Here is a 25,765-nt window from a genome sequence, read left to right on the forward strand (position 1 = left end):
TACATCATTGGTACTCATTGCCTCCTTGCTTGGCGCTCGGCATTAAGGGTTGGAATTGGGGGTTTGGTCACCTAATGACTAAAATGACTGCGCTCTGTTTGGCTGCGGCTGCATCGGCTCGCTACAGTTTAACTGTAATAACTTGTGAAGCCCTTTGAGACTATTTGTGATTAAGGGCTATACAAATAAAAATGACTTGACTACCTGTACGGGTCAGGTGTATCGACATTTCGTTCTGTGTGCATGGTTACAAAGAATGACAAAAAAAGAAATTCTATTCTAAACAAATGAAAGGGTCTACCTCCAGAGATGCCTTTTTTCCTCTTCCTTTAGTTTAGAATTTTGTGTGGTCTAAAGACTGTGGTTTGGCTATACAATACTGTTTAGAACTGTTCAGGTCCCGATACTTCCTTAATGCTAAAGAGAAAAGGAAGAATAAACACAGAAACAGTTTGCGATAAAACAAATATGTAGAAGGCACACGAAATGGGAATTGTACTTTGCGATCCGAAACAGATTCATGTGGTATCCCTGGGGTCTACTATAAATATTTAATTTCACTCACTATGTCTTGTTTTATATGCAAATGTATTCTCAACACCTATCCTTAAAAATGTGAACCCATTTTGTATTACGAATACCCTTACTCAACAGCAAGAGACTTGAAATATTACAAAAGGAGCTGCTCAGGCTGAGCTTAAAGTCCAGCGTCATGATGGTACTTCTCAAAAAAAGTCTTATCTGTTGCCCGCAGTGTAAACTCGGTGCGGCTTCAGTAGAAGCGTTTGCGCCGGTTTTCTTTCCAGTGGCCGTAAAGCAGCAAACCGACGACCACCAAGAAGATGCAGCCCAGCATGGAGAAGAGCACGGTGAAGAAAATGGCCAATCCGCTCATGCCTTCCTCGGTGTGAGCCACTGGATGCCAAGAGAGAAGGTCAGAAATAGGCAAAGATCAATGAGGCACTTGTGTGTTTGCAGGGTTGGGAGGATTATTGCAAAAATGGAATCCGATACGGGTACCTGTTAAAGTGTACGGGATCCCAATACTAACTGGATTACTTTTAACGACTCCAATACCGAATATGCTAATAAAAGACAAAAACAATATAAATAAAATGACTAAATCTAAGCTTAAAACACACTTCTTTTCTATAGCATATGAAAAAAATATATTTTATGTTGACAATATCAGGGGATGTTGTCATAATAGTCTGTAATAAGTTTGCAATAGTCTTTGATCTGTGCAGCCCTTTGAGACTCTTTGTGATTAAAGGCTATACAAATAAACATGACTTGACTAAATTGTGTTTAGCATAAATGATCAATATAACCTCTTGAAAGTATTCTAATTAACTAGGCTAAGTTAATTGTTCTCTCAACAAAACAGAAATCAAGTAATAGATTTTGAATGACAATTAACTGCACAATACAAAAAGAAGATAATCAGATTTACTTAATGTCCTTGAATGCATGACTAGAGAGCAACTTCGCTGCCTAGTGCCCAATATGCACACGATAGCAGCCTCACAAAACCGCAGGCGCACGCCATTTCAACAAAATGAGTGCTACATTGAAGGAGAAATATTTATTTATCTATCTATGTCATATCCCTCGAGAGGGGTGACCGACAGCAAGACAAATACTGATTAAAACAAAGAAAATACAAAGGGAAAAAGTAGCAAAAAAAAAATCAAACACAAAATTTTTTGGACCGTGGCACCCAAGTCGGTCATGCTTTCGTCCCTCCAGATGAAACGGGACACAAGAAATTGGCCATGTCATTCAGGTCAGGGCCAACGAGTACGGATCGATCTTCGTCATAAGACCCGTGTCGCCACCTGGAATGTCCAGACACTCCTTCGCCCCGGAGCTGCCACCCTGCTGTCCCGAGAGCTCTGTCGCTATAACATCACCATGGCAGGGCTCTGTGAAGTACGATGGCAAGGCAATGGTGAAACAACAGCTGGCAACCATTGCTACATCTGGAGTGGCCCCGAGAGTCGGACCGGCCTTTACGGTGTGGCTCTTGCCATTCCAAAAGCCCTCCGGAGGTCCCTCATCAGCTGGACACCAATAAGTGACAGACTACTGTCTGCTCGATTCCTCCACCATCACGGCAAGATGACAGTGATCGTCGCCTACGCCCCCACCGATGTCGCTGATGAGGATGCGAAGGACGCGTTCTTTGACCAACTCCACCAGGCTGTCAACCAAGCCCCACCACACGACGTCACCATCATCCTCACTGATGCCAACGCCACTCTATCCAGCATTGATCGGTCCCCCGGCTCACCTGTCGGCACCACCTTCGTTGACAGCACAACAAACGACAATGGCAACCGCCTCCTCCTCCTCTGCCACCAAAACAACCTTTGTGTTGCTGACACCTGGTTTCCCCGGAAATGCATCCATCACTGGACGTGGTACAGCCCAGATGGCAGAACCAGGAAGGGATTGGACCACATCCTGATATCACGACGCTGGAAGTCGTTTGTAACCAACTGCCGGGTGTTCAGAGGAGCACAGCTTGGCAACACAGACCATCGTCTGCTGGTGGCCCAGCTCAAGCTAAAGCTCCGAGCCAACCAGCACAAGACTCTGCCTCGCCCCGACTCCTCCCGACTCAGCGACCCCAACATCGCCAGAGACTTCAGTTGCTCCATCCGCCGCTCTCTTGATACCCTGGCTCCTGACAAGCTGACAGACTGGGCGGCCTTCAAGGAAAGTGTCCTCCAGTCTGCTCACAATGTCCTCGGACGCCCGCGATCCTCCCCGAGAAAGCCCTGGATATCAGAGAGGACACTAAACATCATAGACCAGCGGCGTGAGGCCCGACTCCGAGGCGACCTCACAGAGTATCGGAGACTGAATCGCCTGCGCAATGTGGCCATTGCTGAAGATAGGGAGAGGTTTTGGCAGGCAGAAGCCCAACAGCTTGAGTCCGCGGCCAACAACAACAACATGAGCCGCGTATTCAGTCTACTACGCCAAGCCCGTAGCGGCCCACACATAAAGACAGCCCTGGTAAAGGACTCAGACGGCAACCTCATCATGACAGAAGCCAACTGCCTCGAGCGCTGGAAGGAGCACTTTAGCCTCCTCTTGCAGCACAGCACCATCCCGGCTGATCCCACCCTCCTACGGGCTGCGAGCACAGCACCTCCTAACGACACCTGCTGCACAGACCCCGTAACACCCGAGGAAGTGAGAGCTGCTCTGAAGAAGCTGAACACCAAGAAAGCCCCCGGCATCTGTGCCATTACCGGCGAGATGCTCAAGGCCGGCGGTGATGGCATGGTGGAGTGGCTAACCCGCCTATTCAACCAGGTGTGGGAATCGGAGCAGCTGCCCACCGACTGGACCAGAGGAGTCATCTTGCCCTTCTGGAAATGCAAGGGCGACAGGCTTGTCTGTGGAAACCACAGAGGCATAACCTTACTCTCCATCCCGGGCAAGGTCTTTACCAGGATCTTGCTCAGCCGTGCCCTTCCAGCAATCAGAAGCTGCCGCCGTCCCCAGCAGGCTGGCTTTATGCCCAACCGCTCCACAACGGACCACATCTCTGCCGTCCGTTTGCTGATAGAAAAGACCCGTGAATTCCGTAAAGATCGCCATCTATATATCGGATTCATTGATCTGAAGGCCGCCTTTGACACCGTCTGCCACTCTTCACTGTGGAACATCCTCCAAGCTCTCAGAGCACCACCCAAGATCATAGCCCTGTTCAAGCTGCTCTACAGCAACACAGAGAGCTGTGTCCGTATCAACGGCATTGACTCCGACTGGTTTGCTATCTCCAGCGGCGTTCGCCAAGGCTGTGTGGCTGCTCCCGACCTTTTTAATTGCATCATCGACCATCTGATGTTCAGGGTTAGTGAGCGCATCCCCGGAGTGTCTTTCGGCAACTACCACCTGACTGACCTGGAGTATGCTGACGACACCATCATTCTCAGCACTTCCTACAGCCAGCTGAGAGACGCTCTGGGCATTTACAGCGAAGAGGCAGCGCGGCTTGGCCTGCAAGTGAGTTGGACGAAAACCAAGTTCATGTATGTCGGTGATGGACCAGATCCACCTCCCATCCAAATTGGTAGCGACATCGTAGAGCCTGTCAAGAGCTTTGTATATCTGGGGTCCATGGTGACAGACAATGGGGACCTAAAACCAGAGATTCTCCGCAGAAGAGCCCTGGCAGCATCTGCTCTGCAGTCTCTCTGGAAACCACTCTGGCGGCACCAGACCATCGCACGCAAGACGAAGCTCCGCATTTACAACCTCGCCGTACTCCCTATCCTGCTTTATGGCTCAGAAACATGGCCCCTGAACGACACCCTGGCCACAAGAATCGATGGTTTTGATAGCAGGGCTCTCAGAACCATCGAGAACATCAGGTGGCCCCAGCGAGTCTCCAATAAAGAGCTCAGAGCCCGCACGTGCCAGCCCCAAGCATCTTCCTTGGTCGCACAACGCCGCACCCGCTGGTTTGGCCATGTCCTTCGTCTACCACCAGACCATCCGACACGAGCCATTCTCCAGTTTGACCCAAAGGCCGCAGGCTGGAGACGACCACGAGGGAAACCCCGCACTCGATGGCTCGACGTCGTTGCGGGCGACCTCCAACAACACGGAGTTGCCGTAGAGGATGCAGAACAGCTGGCACAAGACCGCCAGCATTGGAAAAACCTGGTTCATCTGGTCGGCTCAACGCACAGGGACGGGACCCCCCGACCTTCGCTGGAGCAATAAGTAAGTAAGTAAGTTCAGGTCAGGGTGACACAACAAACTTTTCTGTTCAACAACAGGGCCCGACAGCTTTCGCTGGTTTACCCCTGCCACATCATATGGGTGACTTGCCCATCCCTTAGAACGCATCAAACATCCCACTATCCTTTCACAACACCTCTCCACTCATTCCTATCACCAACAAGAGCTCTAGCTTCCACAATAAAAGAGAAATATAAGACAGATAAAAATAAAAATGCTTTTACCTGCAACACACTGACAAACATGCATTGGTGGATAAAGTGCCAGTCTGTACAATCTGCGCGACAGATTCGGCTTGCTCAGGTCGTGTGAAAACCCAATCTCGGTCGCTCGTGTCAGTGATTAAAATTACAGTTTACAAACAAAAATTTGCTACAAAATGGGAAACCGCTACATCTGGCTCAAGTAAAAGACAACCGGATGCTAGCGCGCAGCTAGCCGGTGTTATGCCGAGAAATGCATCCCCTAGCTACTATCACCACTTTTACCTTGTTTTATCTCACTTTTATATCACTTTTCGGGAATGTAATGGCGAACATATAACCAAAACCACTTCGTCTTGCATTTGTTGGGAATGTAATACAACTTAAACCATTCCGTCTTTGTATTTGTTGTGAATTTAATCGAACGGTAATGCAAACTGTTATGGTCTACCATAAAGCTTATTCTGCTGAAATAAGCTTTATGGTAGAGTGCATAACAATTTCAATACGAGCGATTTGAGTAGAAAAAGGCAAAATACACATGTTACCTGCTCAAAAGTGATTTATATACGGTGTGCATTACCGTTCGATTACATTACATTCCCGAAAAGTGATATAAAAGTGAGATAAAACGAGGTACAAGTGGTGATAGTAGCGAGGGGATGCAAATCTCGGCAGGGATGCATTTCTCGGTATAACACCGGCCGCTCTCTAAATTGCTTCCTTACACTAAAAGGAGAAGCTGTCTTATTTTGTTTTAGTTCATTATTCAACTGCAACTATGTGTTGTGTGTTATTATATGTAGATCTATGATTGTTATGGTCGTATACATAGTCGGTAATGACGTCATCTCGAGGTAAGTTTAACCCTTTGGGGTCTTTCATGAAGATGCGACACGACTTGGCGGATTTTCACTTTTTGCGGGTGTTTCTGGTCCCTATTAACCGCGAAAACCGAGGGATCTCTGTATTCCGTAACTCCCCAACCCTGTGTGTTTTTGTGCGTTACATCTGAGCAGCTCCATGTTATCCACGCTGGGTATCGTGATTTCTTCCTCTTGCTCTTCCTCTTCCTCTTCCTGTTTGCTCCGCAACACTGTCAGTTGGTAGAGTTTCAGTGAGATGATGTCGTGATTGTCTGTTGATTCGAGTGACAAAAAAGAAAACATTGATGGCAACGATTAAAATTTGAGTTTTCTGCAAGGTAATTAACCTGAGAGATCTCCGGTAATCGCGGTGGCGCCAAAATAAAAGCCTTTGGGTAGCCGCACACCGGGCAGGTCCAGGCAGTCTCTCCACTCGTGCTGGCCATCAATGTCAATCATCACCTGAAGAAGACAGAGACGCTCTCAAGTATGTTCAAATACTGTATTTTTTTTTTACCCCAAAAAGTACTCAAAGTTATGGTGGGCGTTATCGATGAAGTTTTATTGTAATACATTACCAAATTCAAGCAATGATTAATAAGTCGAAAGTATAATTGACCACAATCGCAAAACCTTCAATGCAATGGGATCCAAACCCGATCGCGGCTAAAAGAGTGCCAAATTCTAACCACTAAAGATATAGATGACAGGAAAACGAGTGCAAGTTATACACGAACAAATAAGGTATGTTATGTGTGTATTTTAAAATGTATTTAGATATACTTTTAATTTATTTGTAAATATCTTGATACACTTTTTCTATTCATGCATTGCAAATATATAGATATAATAACATTTATTCTTAATCAAAACAAACTCTTCTCGGTCAGTTGTTCTCAAAGGTGTATGGGAGATTTTTAAAGCACATTTTAAAGTAGTATCCAATCAAAAATCCTTACAAAGTATTTTCTAAAAATACATAGAAAAAAAGGTGAGGCTGTCAAGTAAAAACTGCGTGTGCAAATTATATATATAAATAAATCAGGCCTTTTGATAGGCTAGAAAAGAGTGAACAACTGGAGTTGGTAGAAGCTGGTAGAAGCGGCTAACTTAGAGGCTAGAAGGAGAAGCTACGAACAAAAGCCAGTAAAAGATAGCAAGGGCAAATCAGAATTATTCGAACGCTGTTGACTCTGAATATAGGAATTCACAGAGCTGCTAACCAAAACAAGAGCATCTTGTGGATAACAGTGAATAACAAGAGTGGCTAGAGAAAGAAACTGTGGAAAATGCCACACTCATGGGACTCGGAAACCATCATATGCAGTGCTTAGCTGAAGAGGGCAAGTGGTCCTTAAAAAACAAGCGTACTAACTTACCTTCGTAAATTGGTCATTTGGGCTTCCGTGGTTAGAAAATAATGGCCAAACATGTTGTCTCGAATTCTATGACTACAAATTCAAAAATCATGTTCATGAGTAGTATGTGTTTTGGCTCATGATTTGAATCAGAAGTGTTTTACTTAGTTGAATGAAGTATTTTTCACCACTAAGGTTTGCTATGTTATACACTTTGGTGCTTTAAAGGTGGTGTCTGTGACCTCAAATTATTTTACTTGCTGACACCATCTTCCTGCTGAAATAATCATTGCGTATGTGAAATTCTTAAATGCACTAAAACTCTTCTTTTTTCATATTCATTTAGGGTTTGGTTTTACGCTTGTACTGTCCTTTTCTTACTTTCACCATTTTCACCCTGGAATAAAAGAAAACTGCGACCACCCACGGAAAATCACTCTCCTCCCCCATATATCCCTCCCTTAATCCAGCGTAATGCTCTGTGGCCGGAACACTGAGGGGAAAAGTAAGATAAAAGCAGATAGGTGCAGTGGGGAAAAAAATATAGAGGCTATTTGAACTCAGTTGGGCATGGTTAACACATATAGAGGTAAGATCTGGCCAAAAAAAAGCACCCGAGCCCGACGCAGGCCCGAGGGGTATTAAACCCGACCCGGACCGAGCCCGACTAATTAACTGGATTTGCTGGCCCGGCCCGAAAGGGGCCCGAAATTACATATTTTATTTATAAGGAGGGGTGATTTATAATAACAAATTAAACTCTGCCTTTTGTTACAACATCTAGGCCTAAGTTAAATAAAACTGTATAAACATTTACATCTTTTATATTTCTGTGTCTGCACTGCAGATGTTACATTAAGCGACAATCTGTCATTGACGGTTTTTTTTTTGAGGTAGCGAAAACATTTAAGGGCGTCCGTCATTTTGACGACTTGATCATTGGGCCATAATCCACAGCAGCAGTAGTAGTACGTCCTTAAGATTTTAGCGCAGCACTTTCATTGAGGGGGTGTTGACGTGTTGTGCCCTTTTCCGACTCCTATGCAAATTCCCCCCCCCCCCTGATCGTATTCTATATAAAACGCTTATTAAAACAATAAAGCGAGCTAATTATAATAATTGGGAGATCCTAGTCTATATAACGCGTTTATTTAAACAATAAAGCGTGATTTTATTCTGCAAATTGCGTTTTTTAACGCGGATGAAAATGTCACCAACGTCAATGTACGCTTCCGACAAAAGCGATCGTATTCTATATAAAACGCTTATTAAAACAATAAAGCGAGCTAATTATAACAATTGGGAGATCCTAGTCTATATAACGCGTTTATTTAAACAATAAAGCGCGATCGTATTCTACAAATTGCGTTTTTTAACGCGGATGAAAATGTCACCAACGTCAATGTACGCTTCCGACAAAAGCGATCGTATTCTATATAATACGCTTTAAAACAAAATAAAGCGAGCTAATTATAATAATTGGGAGATTCTAGTCTATATAACGTGTTTATTTAAACAATAAAGCGCGATCGTATTTTACAAAATGCGTTTGTTAATGCGGATGGAAAAGTCACCAACGTCACTGTACGCTATGATTTCCGCAATCACAACTAATTGTACACAAATAATATTTATTTGATTTACTAGACTCTAGTATCCATACATAGTTTAAGTATATATTTTTAATGAACATATATTTATAATTATTAATTAATTTAAAAAAAAAAAAAAAAAAAAGCAGGACCGAACCCGACCCGACCCGACCGTATGACTGACATATCAGGCCCGACCCGGCCCGAAATTGCCTCGGGTTCGGGTTCGGGCCATAAATCTTAGGTCTAAACACATACGAGACAACATTTCATTTTAACCTTTTTAAGGACACCTCAAACTATACACCACACCTTTAGAGACAGATCAATGTTTAAAAGTGTAATTGAAATACACTAGACTAGGTGGTTTTTTTTCTCAGGGTTTGTACACATTTTTTATTGCACCTTTAAGGATTTTCACATCCAATGTTAAAAAAAATTCCGGTACCATTAAAAGAAAAAAAATCTAGTGTCAATCAAAAGAATAGGAGCCTAAACTTGAGTTTCAAACGCCAACCTTATTTTGGAACCCTAAAATCGTTTTAAAACCCTAACTTATAGCCCAAACCTTAGCTCCTAACCATACACTTAACCCAAGCTGCAACCCTAGCCCTAACCCAGTTTCAAACTGTAACGCTCTTAACCCAATTTGGTACCCCACATTCAGGTTAGAACCCTAATATGGAGCTCAAACTCTAGCTGTCACACTAGCCCCCCCAGCCCTATTTCAGACCCTAAATTCAATTAAATACCCTAATAAGGAGCCTTAACCTTAATTTTTAACTCTAGCCCCAAAATAAGTTTCGAACCCTTCCTTGAACACCTAACCTAAGAAACATGGCAAGCATTTACTAGCACTTCATATAAAATTCAAGCACTTTTCAAACCTTAAAAACTCAACAATACAATTTGAGCATTTTTAATGATTTCAAGCATTGGTACGAACACTGTTGTTTCCTAATCCATGTTGATTTCCTCTCTCAATGTGCTAAAAGTCTCCTAAGATTGATGCTAAGAAGGAAGGAGGCGCCTCACCGTTAGCCTACGTCGGACGTATCTGATGAAAAGGAAGGTGTCGTGCTTCAGGTTGCGCACCATCGCGTTGCAGCCGCCCAGTTCGGTGGGTCGGCCGTCGCGCTCGTGGTCGTAAGCGATGGTGCCGTTACCCACCATTGCCAGAACGAAGGGGAAGATTCTCTTAAAGTTGGGGAGAGAAAAAAAGATCAATTTTGCCAAACACAGTAACACAAGGGTGGGCAACTATTTGTAGTCGTGTGCTAAAAAAATGTGGCTAATAGGCCCATCCCAGAGACAGGTCGCATTTTTATCATTTAGGAATAAATAAACATGCAGACATCTTCATGTTATCTCATCTCATTAGCTGCACCGCTTATCCTCAGTAGGGTCGCGGGGGTGCTGGAGCCCATCCCAGCAATCATCAGGCAGTGGGCAGGGGACACCCTGAATTGGTTGCCGGCCAATCGCAGGGCACACAGGGACAGACAATTCGCTCGCTTATTCACACCTAGGGACAATTTGGACCAGCCAATCCACCCGAATGTCTTTGAATGTGGGAGGAAACCGGAGTGCCCGGAGGAAACCCACGCAAGCACGGGGGAGAACATACAAACTCCGCACAGGAAGTCTGGTAGCTGGATTTGAACCCACACAGGAGGTTCCCAAGACCTTAGAACTGTGCCGCACACGCGCTAACCACTAGGCCGCCGTGATCTTCATGTTATATTTCTTTATATTTGTTTTCAACAGTTTCATGAAATTGGTTTTGAAACACTCACAATTCAAGCAAAAATATATTAGGTCCCTGTTGTAAAGGGGAAGTGCGTAATATAATGTGCCTCATTCAGTAAAAAACATTAATTTGAAAACTAGGCGAAAAACAATAAGTGTCATACTAATGTTCATTTCTATAAAAAAACAGGTGGAGAAATTTTCATTTCTTTTACATAGTGGAATCCCTACCTCGAAGTCGCCGCCATGTTTGCCATCTTGCTGCAACGCTGTGCTTTGTGGCTCGAATTTTCTTTAGCATCAGACGAAACAGTGCCATCCGGTGGTCAAAAATTACACAGTGGGGATTTAAGCACTAAATTTGATAGTTTTGTAGTGTTACGCTGGTTTAATTATTGTAGTATTACTGCAGTAGTATTTTTGTAGGGTAAGTAGTATTATTGTAGTTGCATTTTTGCGGTATTTATGTTGTAATATTTTTGTAGTAGCAGTTTTTTGCCAGTGTACCCCCCGACTAATGAGGATAAGCGGTGCTGTGAAAATAAATAGTGTGACTGTAGTTGTATTATTGTAGTATTTCTCTAGAAGTATTTTTAAAGTATTTCTGCAGTACTTTTTGTGGTATTTCCACAATAGCATTTTCGTTGCATTTCTTTTTGTAATATTTATGTACCTGTATTTTGGTAGTATATCGCTTGTAATATTTCTATAGTAGTATTTTTGTAATATAGTATTACTGTAGTAGTATTTTGATTGTATTTTAAGAGTAAAATCAAAATGAGATTAGGGCTGGATTTGATAATTCGTTTCGTAGTATAGTAAATTTGTTGTAGACAATGGGAACAAATATATATATTTTTAGAAGTAATACTTGATTTATTATTATTTTATATATATTGTCATCATATTTCGACCGCTTCGTTTCCGTTACACAGACACACAGGTGATAACATGCACAGGTAATTGCGGGTTACCTGTGTGCTGGGAGTGTACCTCTTCTTTTGCGCCTGTTTCCAGGTGAGCGCACAAAAGGAGACAAAACATAGCTCCTTTACACAACATTGTACTTGCACATATGTAATTCCCATTGAGGGTGGAGTTTGGACAGGAATAGTAAAAAAAATTAAAAAATAATAGAATTTATTCTGAATCTAGATTTAATTTAAACGTAGGACTCTTGTGAAAATAGGCACGTAACACAACTGATTTCATATACATTAATATATCCCATACATCATACTTTCCTAGGCCACACTCGCCGGGTGATGTATGGCAAAAATCAGCAAAAGTCACTTTTTTTGCCAAACTGTTATAATTAATAATAATATTCTAAAGGTGCTCATTTATTTTTCCTCAAATTTCAATGGAAACCTCTTATGAACAGTGCAAAAAACTAAACAGGGTCCTAAATTAATAGTGCATTCAAAAACATGTTTAGTGTATTTCTTTTTTTCTTTAAAAAGTTGCTGTTATGTGAAAAATGTGTACAGGTACTTCATGTTTTGTCACTTTTCAAAATATATATATATACATATTTTTATGTTTTTTGTTACGTATTAGCATGAAGGGCTACCAGTTTTTATGCATTTAATATGCACTAATCGTCAGGGTTAGCACAACTTTCTCATGGCCAAATTTAAGCACCTTTTAAGGACCGTCAAAGCCTATTTTTAGATTTCTCCAGTACCATTAAACCGAAAATCCAGTACGAATTAGTAAAATGTAGCTTACATTTTCAGTTGCGGGAGATTCCCTTTATTACAATTTACCACTGGGAAACGCTACCTTCATTTATTTTGCATGGCCCATGGCAATAATTTCAAGCATTTACAAGAATTTCACACAAAACATAAGCACTTTTCAAACTTTGAAAACACAAAATTAGGATTTGAGGAACGCATACAAACCCTCAATCATGTTATTACTATGTTATTACCAAGTTGTAATTATTGTTGAGCTATTTGCAAGGCCATCAAGTGGTGACCCCTATTGTGAATATTCCAGAAATATAAATAAGCTATTTTTACACGACAGCTGGAATATTCAAAACAATCAGTAAATAAGGGCAATTTTGGCCTATTGGTGCTCAAGAAGTTTGAGAGGAAAAATAACAAACAAAAAACGATTTCATCAAAAACAAAAAAACAGTAAACCGCTACAATTTCAGGAACTTTGATTGTGCTTCTTTTCACACATAGACTTTGTGACTAGTTCAAAAAATACATACACATATTTACATACCTCTAACTGTTTCTCTTCATTGGGATAAGTGTCCACAAAAACACCCAAACCGGTGAAGTTGTCCTTATTTCCAAATACAGGCCCTGTGTGTGACAGGAAAACGTATATAACATAGAGCAGGTATTTCTAACATATGGCTCGTGGGCCGAACCCATCCTGTTGCATGATTTTATCTGGTCCGCCATCAATTTATTGATTTAAAGGGACCAAGCCCAAAACAAACTCAATTTTCACATTTTATCTGTAAGGATTTGTGAAGAGGAAAGGTGTGCAGATCCTCCACAAATGATCACCTAATATGTAGTAACATGTCAAAATAAAATAATATGAAACAAGATTGTAATTGTGGCCCTTGACAGCCCTTTGAGACTGTGATTAGGCGCTTTAAAATATGACCTGGACAAAAAAATTAAATCCTTCGAGCCAGATTTGAACCAGCGACCTAAGGATCTCTGCATCAACCACTACAGTCCTCCGCTCTACCAACTGAGCTATCGAAGGGGTTCTGATAACATGACGGGAAAAATAGACAGAGAACAAATCATGGGTGGATAATTTTACAAAAAATCTGCCAGAGACTAAGCCGAACCCGAACGTAATTATTGACATTTCAAGCCCAACCCAATTTACGGGCCAGGCTTGGGTTTGGACCTTAGATTGTACCTCTAATACCAAACATAAAAAACATTTTTTCTATTGTTTGTGAAAAAATGTGATGTGCTTAAAAAAGATCCCTTGTCATCCGTTATTAGAATACATACGGTATACTAATAATATAGGCTGAATTATAAAGCATAGTACTGCAAAACAATTCTCGATATCTGGAGTTGACGTGATATTACAGACCCGGCCCGCCTGAGAACAGAAAGTCAGGATCCCTGACATAGGTAGCAAACAAAAAACATTTATATCAGTGTTTACCTTTCTGCATGCGTTCCTTAGTGTACCAAATAGCCAGGCCATCACCATTGAGATTCTTCTTTCCTTTTCCATGAATCTTGAAGTGCACCTGCATTTCCCAGTCGTTCAGATGGCAAGGCTTAAAAGGTCACAAAAACATCATGCTCAAGTACTACTTTTGCACAATTTGAGGCTAAATTATAATTGGAAAAATCACCATCTTGCAAAATACTACTTCTACTGTAAAAACTCACCAGTTTGCTCCACACCGCCCCCTGTCTGCTTTGCATGTCAGGTGTGAGACGCACCTGCTCTGTGGTTACCATAGCATCGCCCATCAGTTCCCAGTGAGAGGAGCTTAAAGGGCCAACAGCTAAACACAAACAAACAGCACTTTTTTGTTTGGAATTGTTAGATTACGTAAGGAGAAAATGAAGCACCCTCGTGACAGCACAATGGTATTTTGTTAGCTATGAGACACCGAAAAACATGCAATTAGCTAAATAACGTATCAGTAAAATAAAATACGTGCTAAAATTCTAGAATATTCTTCTCCATGCATCGATCGGAATACCTTGATAAGGCTTAGTAAGGGAATACTCCCGTTTTAGGAACTCTTCCATTTCGTGGTCATCGTCGGCAAAACCATAACCAAGGGAGAAAATTAAAAGAGTAAAAATGCACCATAGCTTAAAATGCGTCATCTTTTGCGGAGAAAATAAAACGTTTATTAAGTCGGAGTGCCGCTTGCGCCTTCCGCACCCGACGGCGGCCATAGTGAGTCAAAAGTCACTTCCCTGTTCACAATCAGCGTATTTCCCATTGGTTCCAGAAATTACTTAGTTCCTTTTCATTGGTTAACTTTTGCCGTCAATCAAAAAACACGCTTTCTATTGGTTAGCATTTGTAAAATGGGGCGGTCCTATGGATATCCTATGCTGTTATGATAGGTAAAATACGGTGCAAATCTATTAAACATTTTGTACAAAATATACAAATTATTATAACTTATTAAAAACATTTTCTAAATAAAAAATGCAAATATATTTAATTTAAAATTCATCCAGATACCAACGGCTACCTGACGTCACTTGCCGGTTAGATGCTGGAGGGAAAGCCACGCCCCCTTAGGCTCCCAGGTGACGGTAATGGGGTCGCTGGGGATGGAGTAAACGACGCCGAAGAGAAACATGGAGCCCGCGGAAGACAAAAACAGCAAAGATGTCGACATTTATCGCGACACATGGGTCCGCTTCCTCGGTGTGTATGCGTTTCTGTGTCCTGTTTGTCGCTGGGCTTGAGCGTAATGAGGGTGACCCTGGAGATGCTAGCTTAGCTAGGTGGCTAACTCGCGCCTGCCAGGAACAGCTGGCGTAAGGAAAATGTCTATTTTTAGAAAAGGCGACGGACTAAGTTACTTTTTAGCTTGTTGACGAAAAATATTTATTGGAGTAAAGTATTTACCAGTCGTTAAGAATGTGACAATTTTTGCTCTGTTGGCATTTTGAAGTACAGTAGTTGAGTAAGTTTAGGAAGTGACTTACAAGAAGTTGATGTATCTTTTTATCTTTATTTGTTTCTTGTATTTTTTTAAGAATACGTTAATAAAAGTAATAATAACTTTCATACCACCCTTGCTGATGTCGTATAGTGGGGGAAATGCCGTAAAGAGATAGTTGGTCTTGTGCCTAAATTCAACTCCCCTGCAAAATCTGACTCGTGCATGTGAACACGCACCATGCGTTTTTATCACGATCGTAGTCTGTATATTGTGTTTCTTAAATAATATTTTTGGGCGTGATTTAAACAAAAACGCAATAGTCATGTTTATTTATATAGCCCTTAATCACAAAGAGTCTCAAAGGGCTGCACAGACCATTTTTTTGCAAACCACAGACTATTATGACACCATCCCCTGATCTAAAACCTACATGAGGGCAAGGAAAAACTCAAAAACCTCAACATGAAAACTACAAAAATAATTACAAATGATATTCCTTTAAAGACAGTTTAACCAGAGAAACTATGTTGTCAACGTCTGAAACGTGTTACATAGCTGATCTTAACAATTCGAATGTTAAAATATATTAAAACGAAGCCTCTGTCAATTACTTCTTTGCATGAAGAAAAGGTGCTTTTCTTTTGGTACGTGTGACGAGTTACGTCTGCCATCGGTCCATGTCAAATTAAGATGCTGGCCTGTTTTTAGTTTGTGTAGCAAGAGTATAAAAGTGCTATTGGCTGGACTCCTTCCCACAATGCTTTTTTTCGTTCTGTTAAAATCTCGTGTGCTTCATAAAGACTTTGCGCATCGGCGATACAATACAGTATTTTTCTACCCTATTAGCTATGAGTTCCGAGGCTTGCAGTGATGCTAAAGGGAGAAGTAAAAACATGAAAACAGTAGAAACAAAGATTATCAATATCCCAGGGTACACAGTTTCAATGTAAATAGTGCCGTCAAAAACAAAGCGTTAACTCGAGTTAAAGCTTTAATTTGAACCTAATTAACAGCATGACTTTTGAACCTTGTTTTTTCGAGAAACATTGATGATACGCTTTTGCCTTATTTTTACCGTATAAGAACACTCAAAATTTCCAAAATTTTCTGCTTCGACTTTGTCAGTTGAGCTAACTCCAGTTAAAACTTAAATTTTACACAAATTTACAGCACAACTTTTGTACCCCTTTTTCTCGGATAAACGGAGATAAGTTGTAAATTTGTACAACAAAAATCATTTAGAGTGAATCGGGCGTTTGAGTTGGTGCATTTGAAATAAAATCAGAGTAGTTTGCACGGACAGGAGCTCTGTATTTATTTGTGTGTAACAAGCATCAGATTTTTTAACATCACACTGTTTTTATTCACAGTACCCTAGACAAATTTGGAGAATGGAGAAAACAGAAAGTCGTCTTGGAAGATATTATTAATTGCAAAAAAGCAGGATATGGAAACAATTTTTTGGTGTATCTGATGAGGCAGTCGGTCTTTGAATGACATTACATTATTGCATTGTAAATATTTTGTTGGTATTGTGTTCATAGTTGTCAAAAAATGATTTAAATCATGGCCGCGTGTCCTCAACATTGTCATTTTGTTGCTTAGTTTGAGCTGAGAAAAAGTTAAACTACATTTTATACTGATTTCTAACCCCAAAAATTAAGGGGTGTGTGTTATTCACAGGGTTGGGTAGGGTTACTTTAACTGGATTACTTTCAATTACTTTTGGATTACTCCAATACCAAATATGCTGATAAAAGACAAAAGAAACTAAATATGAATAAGATGATGACTCACAACACGTGGTAAGCTTTCTCTCCTGGCTTTGATCTCTTTGATCTCTGGCAAAACTAACATAAAATGCCACAGAAACTAAATGAAAATAAATCCAAACAGCTTGCCGACATAATTTTTTGCCGTTCCATGTATTCCGTTACTCCCCAAGCCTGCACAAAATGTAGTCATTTTATTCATATTTAGTTTCTTTTGTCTTTTATTAGCATATTTGGTATTGGAGTCATCCAAAAGTAATTGAAAGTAATCAAGTTAAAGTAACCTTACCCAACCCTGGTTATTCACAAATAAATACAGTATCTCTTTCACACCCTTTTCACCTTTTCAATCACTGATCCATTTTCATGCCTGACATAAGTTGACAGTAAAAATGTAGTATTCTCTTAGTGTTTTGGGGAAAAATGACTTTTTTCTTTTTTTTCTTCAGGCTACGCCAACGAGGTGGGGGAGGCTTTCCGGCCGCTCGTGCCAGTAAGCTTGGTGTGGGGCAGTTACGCCGTGGCTACTGCTTACGTCACTGCTGATGCTGTGGATAAAGGGAAGAAGGCCGCTCTGGTACATACAGTTGATAAAAATTCCCACCAAAGAGCTTCACAAAACATCATTACCGTGTGTTTTCCAGTCTATAAGTCGCATTTTTTTTCATAATTTGGCCAGGGTGCAACTTATTTTCTGTAAAATTATTATTAACACATTATTATATCATTGAGTTTTAATTTTGTATTATTGGTGCTGTATATCACTTCACATGTTTTTTTCACACTAAACCTCAAGAGGGCGCCCTAGACCTGTGTTAATCATTTTAGCCTCGACAGCGACTTAAAAGCGGAAAGAGTCAGTGCATCGTCTACCCCTGGGACCTACCGGGAGTTGTTTACCGGTAAAAGTGATACAGATGATGAAGATTTTATTGGATTAAGTGAATTGGAGTGAAGCTGATAGTTTGGTAAGCATGTTCTTTATGCTAGAGTTATTTGAATACATTTAGAATAGAATAGAATATACCTTTATTGTCATTGTTACAAAATGGGTTTACATATTGTGACAACGAAATCGGGCATGACACTCCAGGTTCACACATTCACAGTGAGGTAAAAAACCCAAGAAGGTATAAGGATAAGGTTATAAATATGTTACGTCGTTACTGACGAGCCTGTTTTAAGATATGCGTACGTGTAACGTTAGCATACCTTGTTCTCTAATTTATTTTAATTCCGAATCGCCTTTCAAGATGACATGTATGGTTTCCGTGTTGGATTTTACCAAATACATTCCTCACAAAATGCGACTTATTATCAGAGTGTTACTTACACTTATACTGCGGGAAAGAGGTCTAAATCTAGTGGAAGCTAGAGCTCTTGTTGGTGATAGGAATGAGTGGAGAGGAGTTGTCAAAGGATAGTGGGATGTTTGGACGCGTTCTAAGGGATGGGCAGGGCACCTGTATGATGCGGTAGGGGTAAACCAGTGAAAGCTGTCAGGCCCTCTGTCACCCTGACCCGATTGACATGGCTGCTTTCTTGTGTCCCGTTTCATCTGGAGGGACAAAAGTATGACCAATTTAGGTGCCGAGGTGCCTAACTTGTTAGGGTGTTTGGGCATTTGGGTTGGCCATGGTCCCAAAATTTTTGTGTGTGTTTTTTTTTGCTATTTTTTCCCTTTTTTATTTTCTTTGTATTCGTATGTGTTTGTCTTGCTGTCGGTCACCCCTCTTGAGGGATATGACCAAGGTAGATAGATATATAGATAGACTTACACATGTTTTTTTTCCCCTCTTAACTCTGCATTTTTTTGGCTGGTGCGACTTATACTCAGGAGAGACTTATAATCCGGAAAATACGGTAATTGAGCTTTCCTTAACGCTACTGCTCATCTGCTCGTTCAAGGCACATGGAGAAGAGCCTGGCCAGACTACCCGGGTGGCGACGGCGGTGGCGGACACGTTTCTGTGGCAGTCTTTGGCCTCCATCGTCATTCCGGGCATCACAATTAACCGCGTATGTGCCGCCACGCTGCATCTGCTGGGCCGCACCACCAAATTGCCCTTGCCCGTGCGCAAGTGGACCACCACGGCAGTCGGACTCTCCCTCATCCCGTTCATCATCTCCCCCATCGACAGGTTACGCCGCTGTTTTGAATTTTTTGCTCGCTCTGAAAAGTCTTTTTTTTTTTTTTTCTTATCATGTTACTGCAGATTGTAAAATGGCTTCACCCAAAAAGTGCGATACACAATTTTGAAATTCAATTAGCCCTATCCTAATGAACATGCAATTAAAGTTGGAATGTTTTAGTAGTCTTTTTTACGAATCAACAGTAGATTTTTAGAAAATAATCACAAATACGAGGAGTAAAATTACTTGTATAACAGGTTTACTTATTTATATATTGGTTATTTTACATTTATTCTTGTTTAATTTATTTGGTGGTCATTAATTTGGCCATTATGAATATATTGAGTGTCATTTATTTTGGAAAATACTGGTAAATATTTTGGTTCACTTTTTTGTTAATTTTAATAGTCAAGGTGCGTTTTATATGATATTTAACTAGTTTTTGACAATCTTGACCTAAAACAATCATCTATATTTGAATAAGTCATTAAAATTGATTTATTTACAAGAGAATTTTTATAATAATCCATTACAAATTAACAATATTCTCTTGGAAAGGCTCAATTTTGGCCCACATATTTAAACAAACTAGTCTTGATTACAACATAGTGTACATTGTTTACAGCGAGGTTAAATGTGGCACTCCACTATAAACATGTCATACTCATAATAAAAGACTTAAAAGATGAAGTATAGGATAGTCAAATCAAGACATGTATATTTGTATAGCCCTTAATCACAAGAAGTCTCAAAGAGCTGTACAGACTACTATTATACCCTACCCTGATCTCAAACGCGCAGATTTCTTCTTGGCTCTTGGAATCACCAGGAAAGCAACGTTTTTGGAGCGAAATCAAGTAAAAATACTGTTAAATTCTAACTCATACATCAAAAAGTAAAACAAAAATTAAAAAGGGGACAAATGCAGGATACAAAATGATATTAGGATAGATAGGTCATATTTACATGGTAGTGTTTAAAGACTGGCCATCAGAGAATATCACAATGACCTTTGCAGCTACAATGTGAAAAATAACAAATAAAAACTGAAAGGGACAGTGTGTAATCTTTAGTGCCCCCTAGTGGTACAAAACCATTCGGTTAAAAAAAAATAAACATTGATTTGAGTAATAGGCAAAAATCCATACCAATGTTAGTATTTATAAATATTTATCGGTCGAGAAATTTTCATTTCTTTTACATAGTGGAATACCTACCTAAGGTCGCCGCCATGTTTGCCTGAAAACTTGCTGCTACGCTGTGCTCTTGGCACTGGTTTTTGTTTGCATTAGACAATACAGTGCCATCTAGTAGTCAAATATTACACAATATACCTCTTAAATATGAAAATATTCATTTTTAAATAAAGTTTTGTGTGCTTGTTTCGGACTGTGATGGCTCTAGGGAAGAAACTGTCTCTGGGCCTGTTAGTCCTTGTTGGAATGGAATTCTAGTATCTTCCAGTGGGCAGCAGAGTGATGGCGGCCAGGGTTTGAGGATTCCTTAATAATCTTGTTGTCCCTGCTGTGGTAAAGACCTGCCAATGTCCTCCAGACTGGGCAGAGAGCAGCCAATTATTTTCTGGACTGTGTTGATGACTCTGTAAAGTTCTCCCGTCTGCTTTACTCCTAACTGTCCAAACTGTCTCGCAGGTCCGTGGACTACCTGCTGGATTCAAGTCTTCGGAAGTTCTACGGTCACGGCGAGAAGCAGGAATAAAAAAAGAGAAAATGGAGATGTAGGGGAAAAGAATCCTGTAGTAGAGTGTGTGCTGTATAGAACACTTGCTGTATAAATATGACTGTCTAGACATCTTTTTTGTGTTACATGGCAGGGATATGTACTTTGCTGTAAACGTTCTTTTGGCAGGGTACACAATATTTGGGAAGTTTGCACAATTTGACATTTTTTTTCAGGTACGCACTTACAGGCAAACAAGTGCAATTTGAGCCAAATTATAATCTTGTGGTATTTATTTTCCTCATTGTTTATTTAAAGATCACCAAATGTGTACTTGGCTTTAAGATATATGTTGTGGTTCTTCTGGTTAACTATTTTTTTCCCCCCTCATTTTTATTTTTACTGTCTGGTACTTCTCACCTTTCTTGTATAACACTTTGATTCTACGAAGCTGTTGAAGCCATGTGAGCTATTTAGCTTGTCACTGGAAAACACAGTTTACCTAATGAGAGATAATACTGGAAATGTGTGAGATCAAGTTACTTGTGTTAAACTTCGGGTCTGCGGGCGTGCAAACTACAATCTATGCAAGGGAATAGCTAACCTGGAAACTACTAAGGGTGTTTCACTTTATTATGTCTGCTATGCATGTCTATGGTGTTTATTATTTATTGTTGTTTTTATGGGAGAGGGTGAAAACCTGAAAGGGAAGCTCCAGCTTATATTTAGATTTACATTTCAGAGTTGAGTCACAGCATGCCAGTGATGTAAAGAAATACTGTACAGGTATTTTTTTGTATTGTAATTGAGTGTTGGGATATGGGGATGGGTTATCTCATAACACTGTATTAATATTTTAACCGGGGAAAAATAACTGATGTGGAACTGGTTTGAAATAAATGGTGTATATGATAATGTCAATAAAATGTGTGTTTGTGTGGGTGGATTAAGCTTTTGAAATCTAGAAACCAGGTGATTAAAATCTGTGTTTCTCAAATGGTGGGCCTTTGCCTTGGTAAAATAATGCTTAGAAGAGAATTCGGAGGTAGATTTACGATAATGTTTCCCCACTCTCTTTTACCTGGGTGTGTGAGAGGGACCACTCTCATTTTATTGTGATTTTTTTGGTTTTATTTCCTTCTTCTGCCCATAATTATGAGTTCCATTAAAGTTAGTGATAAGGGAGAGGAAAACAGTGACCACAACGATTGTGTCGAAGAAGGAAACGATTGTAAAATATGAAAATAATGTATGAGTGGCAGCACAGCGGCGCAGTGGTTAGCGTGTGTGCGGCACAGTTCTGAGGTCATGAGATCAATCCTCCTGTGTGGAGTTTGCATGTTCTCCCCGTGCTTGCGTGGGCTTCCTCCGGGCACTCCGGTTTCCTCCCACATTCCTCAAAACATGCATGTCATTGGCTAGTCCAATTTGAACATAGGTATGAATGAGCGAGTGAGTTGTCCGTCTCTGTGTGGCAAGCAGTTGAGGGTGTCCCCTACCCACTGCCCGAAGATAGCTGGGATGGGCTCCAGCACCCCCGTGTTCCTACTGAGGATAAGCGGTGCAGATAATGGATGTATGAGTGTATGCCAGTGAAGCGCTGCTGGAAGGTACAGTAAATAGTTTAACAATGGTATATTTAAAGCTTTATACCAATGAATTAATCCTTTTAAGTACATGATAAAATAACTGGTATTTAAGTACACGCTTTATTAATGTTTTGAATTTCTTTTAGTATGTAGCTATTTTATATCAGTTTAGGTAGTAGACCGCCAGGTATACCGAATACAGTAGTTGTTTTGCTAGCCATTTTGTTTTTTGGGGGAAAAAAGTAAATATATTCGAAAATCTCTGCTTTAAACCGCAGTATACTTTTATCTGATACATTTAAGAAATTGCATTTTTTTCCAATATTTGTGTCGAGGTCTGTCATCAATGTGGAATGGTAGGGTCCTCAAATCAGACCAGTTCCCAACACGGGTAATCCCAACACGGGGTTAAACGACAATAAATTTGTGATAATGTAAGGGTTTACACTTCATTTTTAAATAAATACATTTGTGGTATTTTTTTTACCCAAGAATTATTTACGATGTAAAATTAAATTACTGTTCCTAATTGATCAGCAGCTGATGCCAATTTTCCCCGTGAAAGCTGTGCATATAAGGAAATGGAAGCCCAGTTTCCCTGTTCCGATCCCAGTCATGTTGCTTGTTCTAGATTTAATGCTTTTGGCATTTTTGACAACAACAGAAAGTCATCGAGGTAAGAGTCACACTTTATGAAGTGCATTTGCTCAGACAAGGTAAGATTGGAAAAAGCTCACGGCAAAAAAACAATAAAAACAAGCGTTCTTCACCGAAAACAATAACGTCACAAAGTACTATGACTTTCAAAAAATTTGCAAAACTACTCAATTTGATATTTTAAGAGATAAATCAACTACTCAACGTCATTTTTTCCCCCAAATTGCCATTTTGCCGTCGCCTGAAAATGACGTCACTAAAACAGGTGAGCCAATTACGGTGATGTCCTCAACCGACAGCACGTGATGAGTTACAGCTTTCAATTAAAAAGGTTTTTAAATCTAATTTTAATGAATTGTGTTTCGATAGTAACGTACGATATTCATGAATTACTTCCTTTTTGTGCGCATTCCCTAACAAATCATACTTGAGGATGAATGATAAAAAGTGAGTATTTTAAACATTTGGTTGTTTATATATTCAGTTGTTCACGCCGTATTAATTAGCGTTAGCTTTAAACTAGCGCTGAACTAGTAGTCTAGTCAAGTGATTTTTATTTGTATAGCCCTTAATCACAAAGAGTCTCAAAGGGCTGCACAGATCAAGAGTTAAGGCGCAAGAAGTTGCGTGATATCCATTCTTTTATCTCAGTGAGGCAGGCCTCCAAATTTCCAGTCTAGTGTGGCAGATTCCTCCATCCATTTTATTATACTTGCGAATAATATCTCATGGAAGCATGTAAATGCTGAAAAGAAGGGGGCCAAGTACTGAACCCTGCGGAACACCACAGGCAACACTAAAGGGCTCAGATGTCATTTCACCATAATAAACTTGTTGCATCCTATGTGAGAGGTAGGATCTGAACCATAAGAGGACTGTTCCTGAGACCAATCCACTTTTCCAACCGTTCTATATTATGGTACACGGTGTCAAAGGCAGCAGCAAGAGTGATGAACTGCTGTAGTCCATTACCAGTAGATCATTGGTTACCTTAATCAGGGCTGTTTTAGTAGAGTGGTTAGCCCTGAATCCTAAAAGCTTTTGGGTTTTATAAATAGTGTAATTCACGTGCTGTTTGTTTCTTAATTTTGTGTGGCTATCTGAAATTTAAAGGTGGGGTGTGTTGTTTGAAAGTAGAATATTTTCTCTTAAGTGTGTGTTAACAATACCTGAGAGCTTAGGCCCTGGCCCCACCTGACCATAAAGTGTCAGATTATTGTTCAGCTTCGAGTGGGGCTGGGTTTCTCTTTTGCTGACTTCAAAACCATTTTTTTTTTAAACTTTTGCTGTGGTGTTTGAATCTCAGTACAGTGTTTTACTAATCGCCACTAGGTGTTGCTATCACTTTAAGGATGAGCACCACTGCAAAATTTTGGAATCCAGTTGTATGTGGTGTCATGTCTGGTTTCTGTGAGTTCCAAAATAATAGTGTTAATCCTCTTGGAAGGGTGAATTATTATATTTTGGGTGGAGTCAGCCAAAGTGACCCTTTTACAAATTGAGCATTAAAATTCGGGGTTGCTTCTGGTTTGGTCCCTCATATCAAGTTCATTGGTTGTGTGTCAGGCTGATCTTCTAAGCCCAACTGAGTGCAAATAGCTTTTTCCACTGCTCCTATCTGCCTTAATCTTTTACCAATGCTGTTCGAGGGTGCACAACACATTAGGTAGGAGGAGAGAGGGAGATTAGAGGGTGACTATGCTTATCATCGCAGTTTTCTGTCCGTCTTGTAAGGAAAAAGCCTGTTTCTAATAGTCTAAACACCACAAAGTTATTTGGAACGTTTCTAAGATGCATGTCATCTTGACTGAGCTGAGGTTGCAATCATGACTTTAAGCCAGGAGGTGGCGTTAGAGAGCAACACATTTTCCAATCTTCTACACCTCTAATACAAATCCCCATTTTCTCCTAACTGACACTATTAAGTGCTTTTATGTTTTTCTTAAAGGTCTTCCTCCACGCATTTCGGGCCAGTGGATCCTCTCCCAGGAGAACATTCAGGATGAAGAACTCGATGCGCTTTTTCAAAAGTCCTCCGAAGACTACTTGGTCCTGATGGTGCCCGAGAGCACCGTTGCGGTCGACACGCCACCACCGGATTCTGAGGTCCTGATGACAACCACAAGAGAACCATTGCTTCTCAAAGCACAAGGTTACCCCGTGGTTAACTTAGTCTTCAGAGTGTCCTTTTACTTAACTCCTTTTCCATTGTTCTCTATGGACGATCCAGACCAAAGAAAAACCAGATCCAGTGCATGGAAGGTGGTTTTGGTGGTGGCTGTCCTGCTAGTGTGCATAGTAGGATGCTTGAGCACCGCCTACTACCTGTGTTTCTGGAGAGGGGGCCGCATTCATTATCAACCTCACAGAGTGGAGGCTTGAGTAAATAAAAAGGACTGTGACGTCAAATGGTATGGCTGTACTACTTGGATACATTTTGTATGAATGATTAAGGCATTTGGGAAAGTGGTACGATACACCCCCAGGTTATGGCACCCTACACCTTATGATCTTAATGGATTTTTTTTCCCCCACCATATAACGTCAATTATTTCTATGCCCGAAACCTGCAAATTCAAAGTTTCTAGTATTAATGGGTCTCCATGTGCCTTTCTGCTTTTGGTTTGCATCAAGGCATTGTGAAGATGTATGCCATTGGCTGATCACTCTATCATGATAACTTTCTTTCATTCTGTTAATCTTGTCTGCTTCAAAATACTTAGTGTTGGTGCAATGCAATTATTGGCCATGAAGTCCTAA

The 25,765-nt window shown here is 40.6% G+C and overlaps 3 protein-coding genes and 1 non-coding gene across 6 annotated transcripts; 2 read left to right on the forward strand and 2 right to left on the reverse strand.

The window, feature by feature from the left end:
- lman2la (lectin, mannose-binding 2-like a) lies at positions 1-14,449 on the reverse strand. Of its 2 annotated transcripts, XM_088319750.1 has the most exons (9): positions 14,248-14,449; positions 13,928-14,046; positions 13,695-13,812; positions 12,774-12,856; positions 11,507-11,539; positions 9,819-9,980; positions 6,181-6,295; positions 5,977-6,105; positions 1-915 (listed from the first exon to the last, which is right to left on the reverse strand). In XM_088319750.1, exons 1-9 carry the CDS (start codon positions 14,447-14,449, stop codon positions 773-775), a joined length of 1,104 nt encoding a protein of 367 aa, XP_088175876.1. In that variant the 3' UTR covers positions 1-772. The 2 variants fall into 2 exon arrangements, with proteins under 2 accessions (XP_088175876.1, XP_088175878.1); XM_088319752.1 differs by lacking the exon at positions 11,507-11,539 and having other exon boundaries at positions 14,248-14,445.
- trnay-gua (transfer RNA tyrosine (anticodon GUA)) lies at positions 13,188-13,274 on the reverse strand. The gene is given in 2 exon segments: positions 13,188-13,223; positions 13,238-13,274. It is a non-coding gene; the product is annotated as a tRNA-Tyr (tRNA).
- A 316-nt stretch (positions 14,450-14,765) lies between the features above and the next one.
- Positions 14,766-21,705, forward strand: mtfp1 (mitochondrial fission process 1). Its single transcript, XM_088319756.1, has 4 exons — positions 14,766-14,933; positions 17,396-17,523; positions 18,855-19,087; positions 20,732-21,705. The coding sequence occupies exons 1-4, from the start codon at positions 14,864-14,866 to the stop codon at positions 20,796-20,798; spliced, it is 498 nt and encodes a 165-aa protein (XP_088175882.1). The 5' UTR covers positions 14,766-14,863; the 3' UTR covers positions 20,799-21,705.
- Positions 21,706-22,912: 1,207 nt separating this feature from the next.
- LOC148350069 (uncharacterized) lies at positions 22,913-25,414 on the forward strand. Of its 2 annotated transcripts, none has more exons than XM_088319646.1 (3): positions 22,913-23,024; positions 24,954-25,157; positions 25,236-25,414. In XM_088319646.1, exons 1-3 carry the CDS (start codon positions 22,964-22,966, stop codon positions 25,385-25,387), a joined length of 417 nt encoding a protein of 138 aa, XP_088175772.1. In that variant the 5' UTR covers positions 22,913-22,963; the 3' UTR covers positions 25,388-25,414. The 2 variants fall into 2 exon arrangements, with proteins under 2 accessions (XP_088175772.1, XP_088175773.1); XM_088319647.1 differs by lacking the exon at positions 22,913-23,024 and adding an exon at positions 23,306-23,452.
- The last annotated feature ends 351 nt before the right edge of the window (positions 25,415-25,765 follow it).

Source organism: Urocampus carinirostris, chromosome 16 (assembly GCF_059441175.1).
Source record: "Urocampus carinirostris isolate Australia breed hairy pipefish chromosome 16, RoL_Ucar_1.0, whole genome shotgun sequence".
Taxonomy (NCBI): Eukaryota; Metazoa; Chordata; class Actinopteri; order Syngnathiformes; family Syngnathidae; genus Urocampus; species Urocampus carinirostris.

Coding starts and splice junctions, on each gene's coding strand:
- lman2la (XM_088319750.1), bottom strand. CDS start 14,449: ATGGCCGCCGTCGGGTGCGGAAGGCGCAAGCGGCACTCCGACTTAATA. Junction 6,296..9,818: donor ACGTCCGACGTAGGCTAACG/GTGAGGCGCCTC, acceptor TGTCTTCTTCAG/GTGATGATTGACATTGATGG. Junction 6,106..6,180: donor GATTACCGGAGATCTCTCAG/GTTAATTACCTT, acceptor TCGAATCAACAG/ACAATCACGACATCATCTCA.
- LOC148350069 (XM_088319646.1), top strand. CDS start 22,964: ATGTTGCTTGTTCTAGATTTAATGCTTTTGGCATTTTTGACAACAACA. Junction 23,025..24,953: donor AACAACAGAAAGTCATCGAG/GTAAGAGTCACA, acceptor TTTTTCTTAAAG/GTCTTCCTCCACGCATTTCG. Junction 25,158..25,235: donor ATTGCTTCTCAAAGCACAAG/GTTACCCCGTGG, acceptor TGGACGATCCAG/ACCAAAGAAAAACCAGATCC.
- mtfp1 (XM_088319756.1), top strand. CDS start 14,864: ATGGAGCCCGCGGAAGACAAAAACAGCAAAGATGTCGACATTTATCGC. Junction 17,524..18,854: donor AAGGGAAGAAGGCCGCTCTG/GTACATACAGTT, acceptor TGCTCGTTCAAG/GCACATGGAGAAGAGCCTGG. Junction 19,088..20,731: donor ATCATCTCCCCCATCGACAG/GTTACGCCGCTG, acceptor ACTGTCTCGCAG/GTCCGTGGACTACCTGCTGG.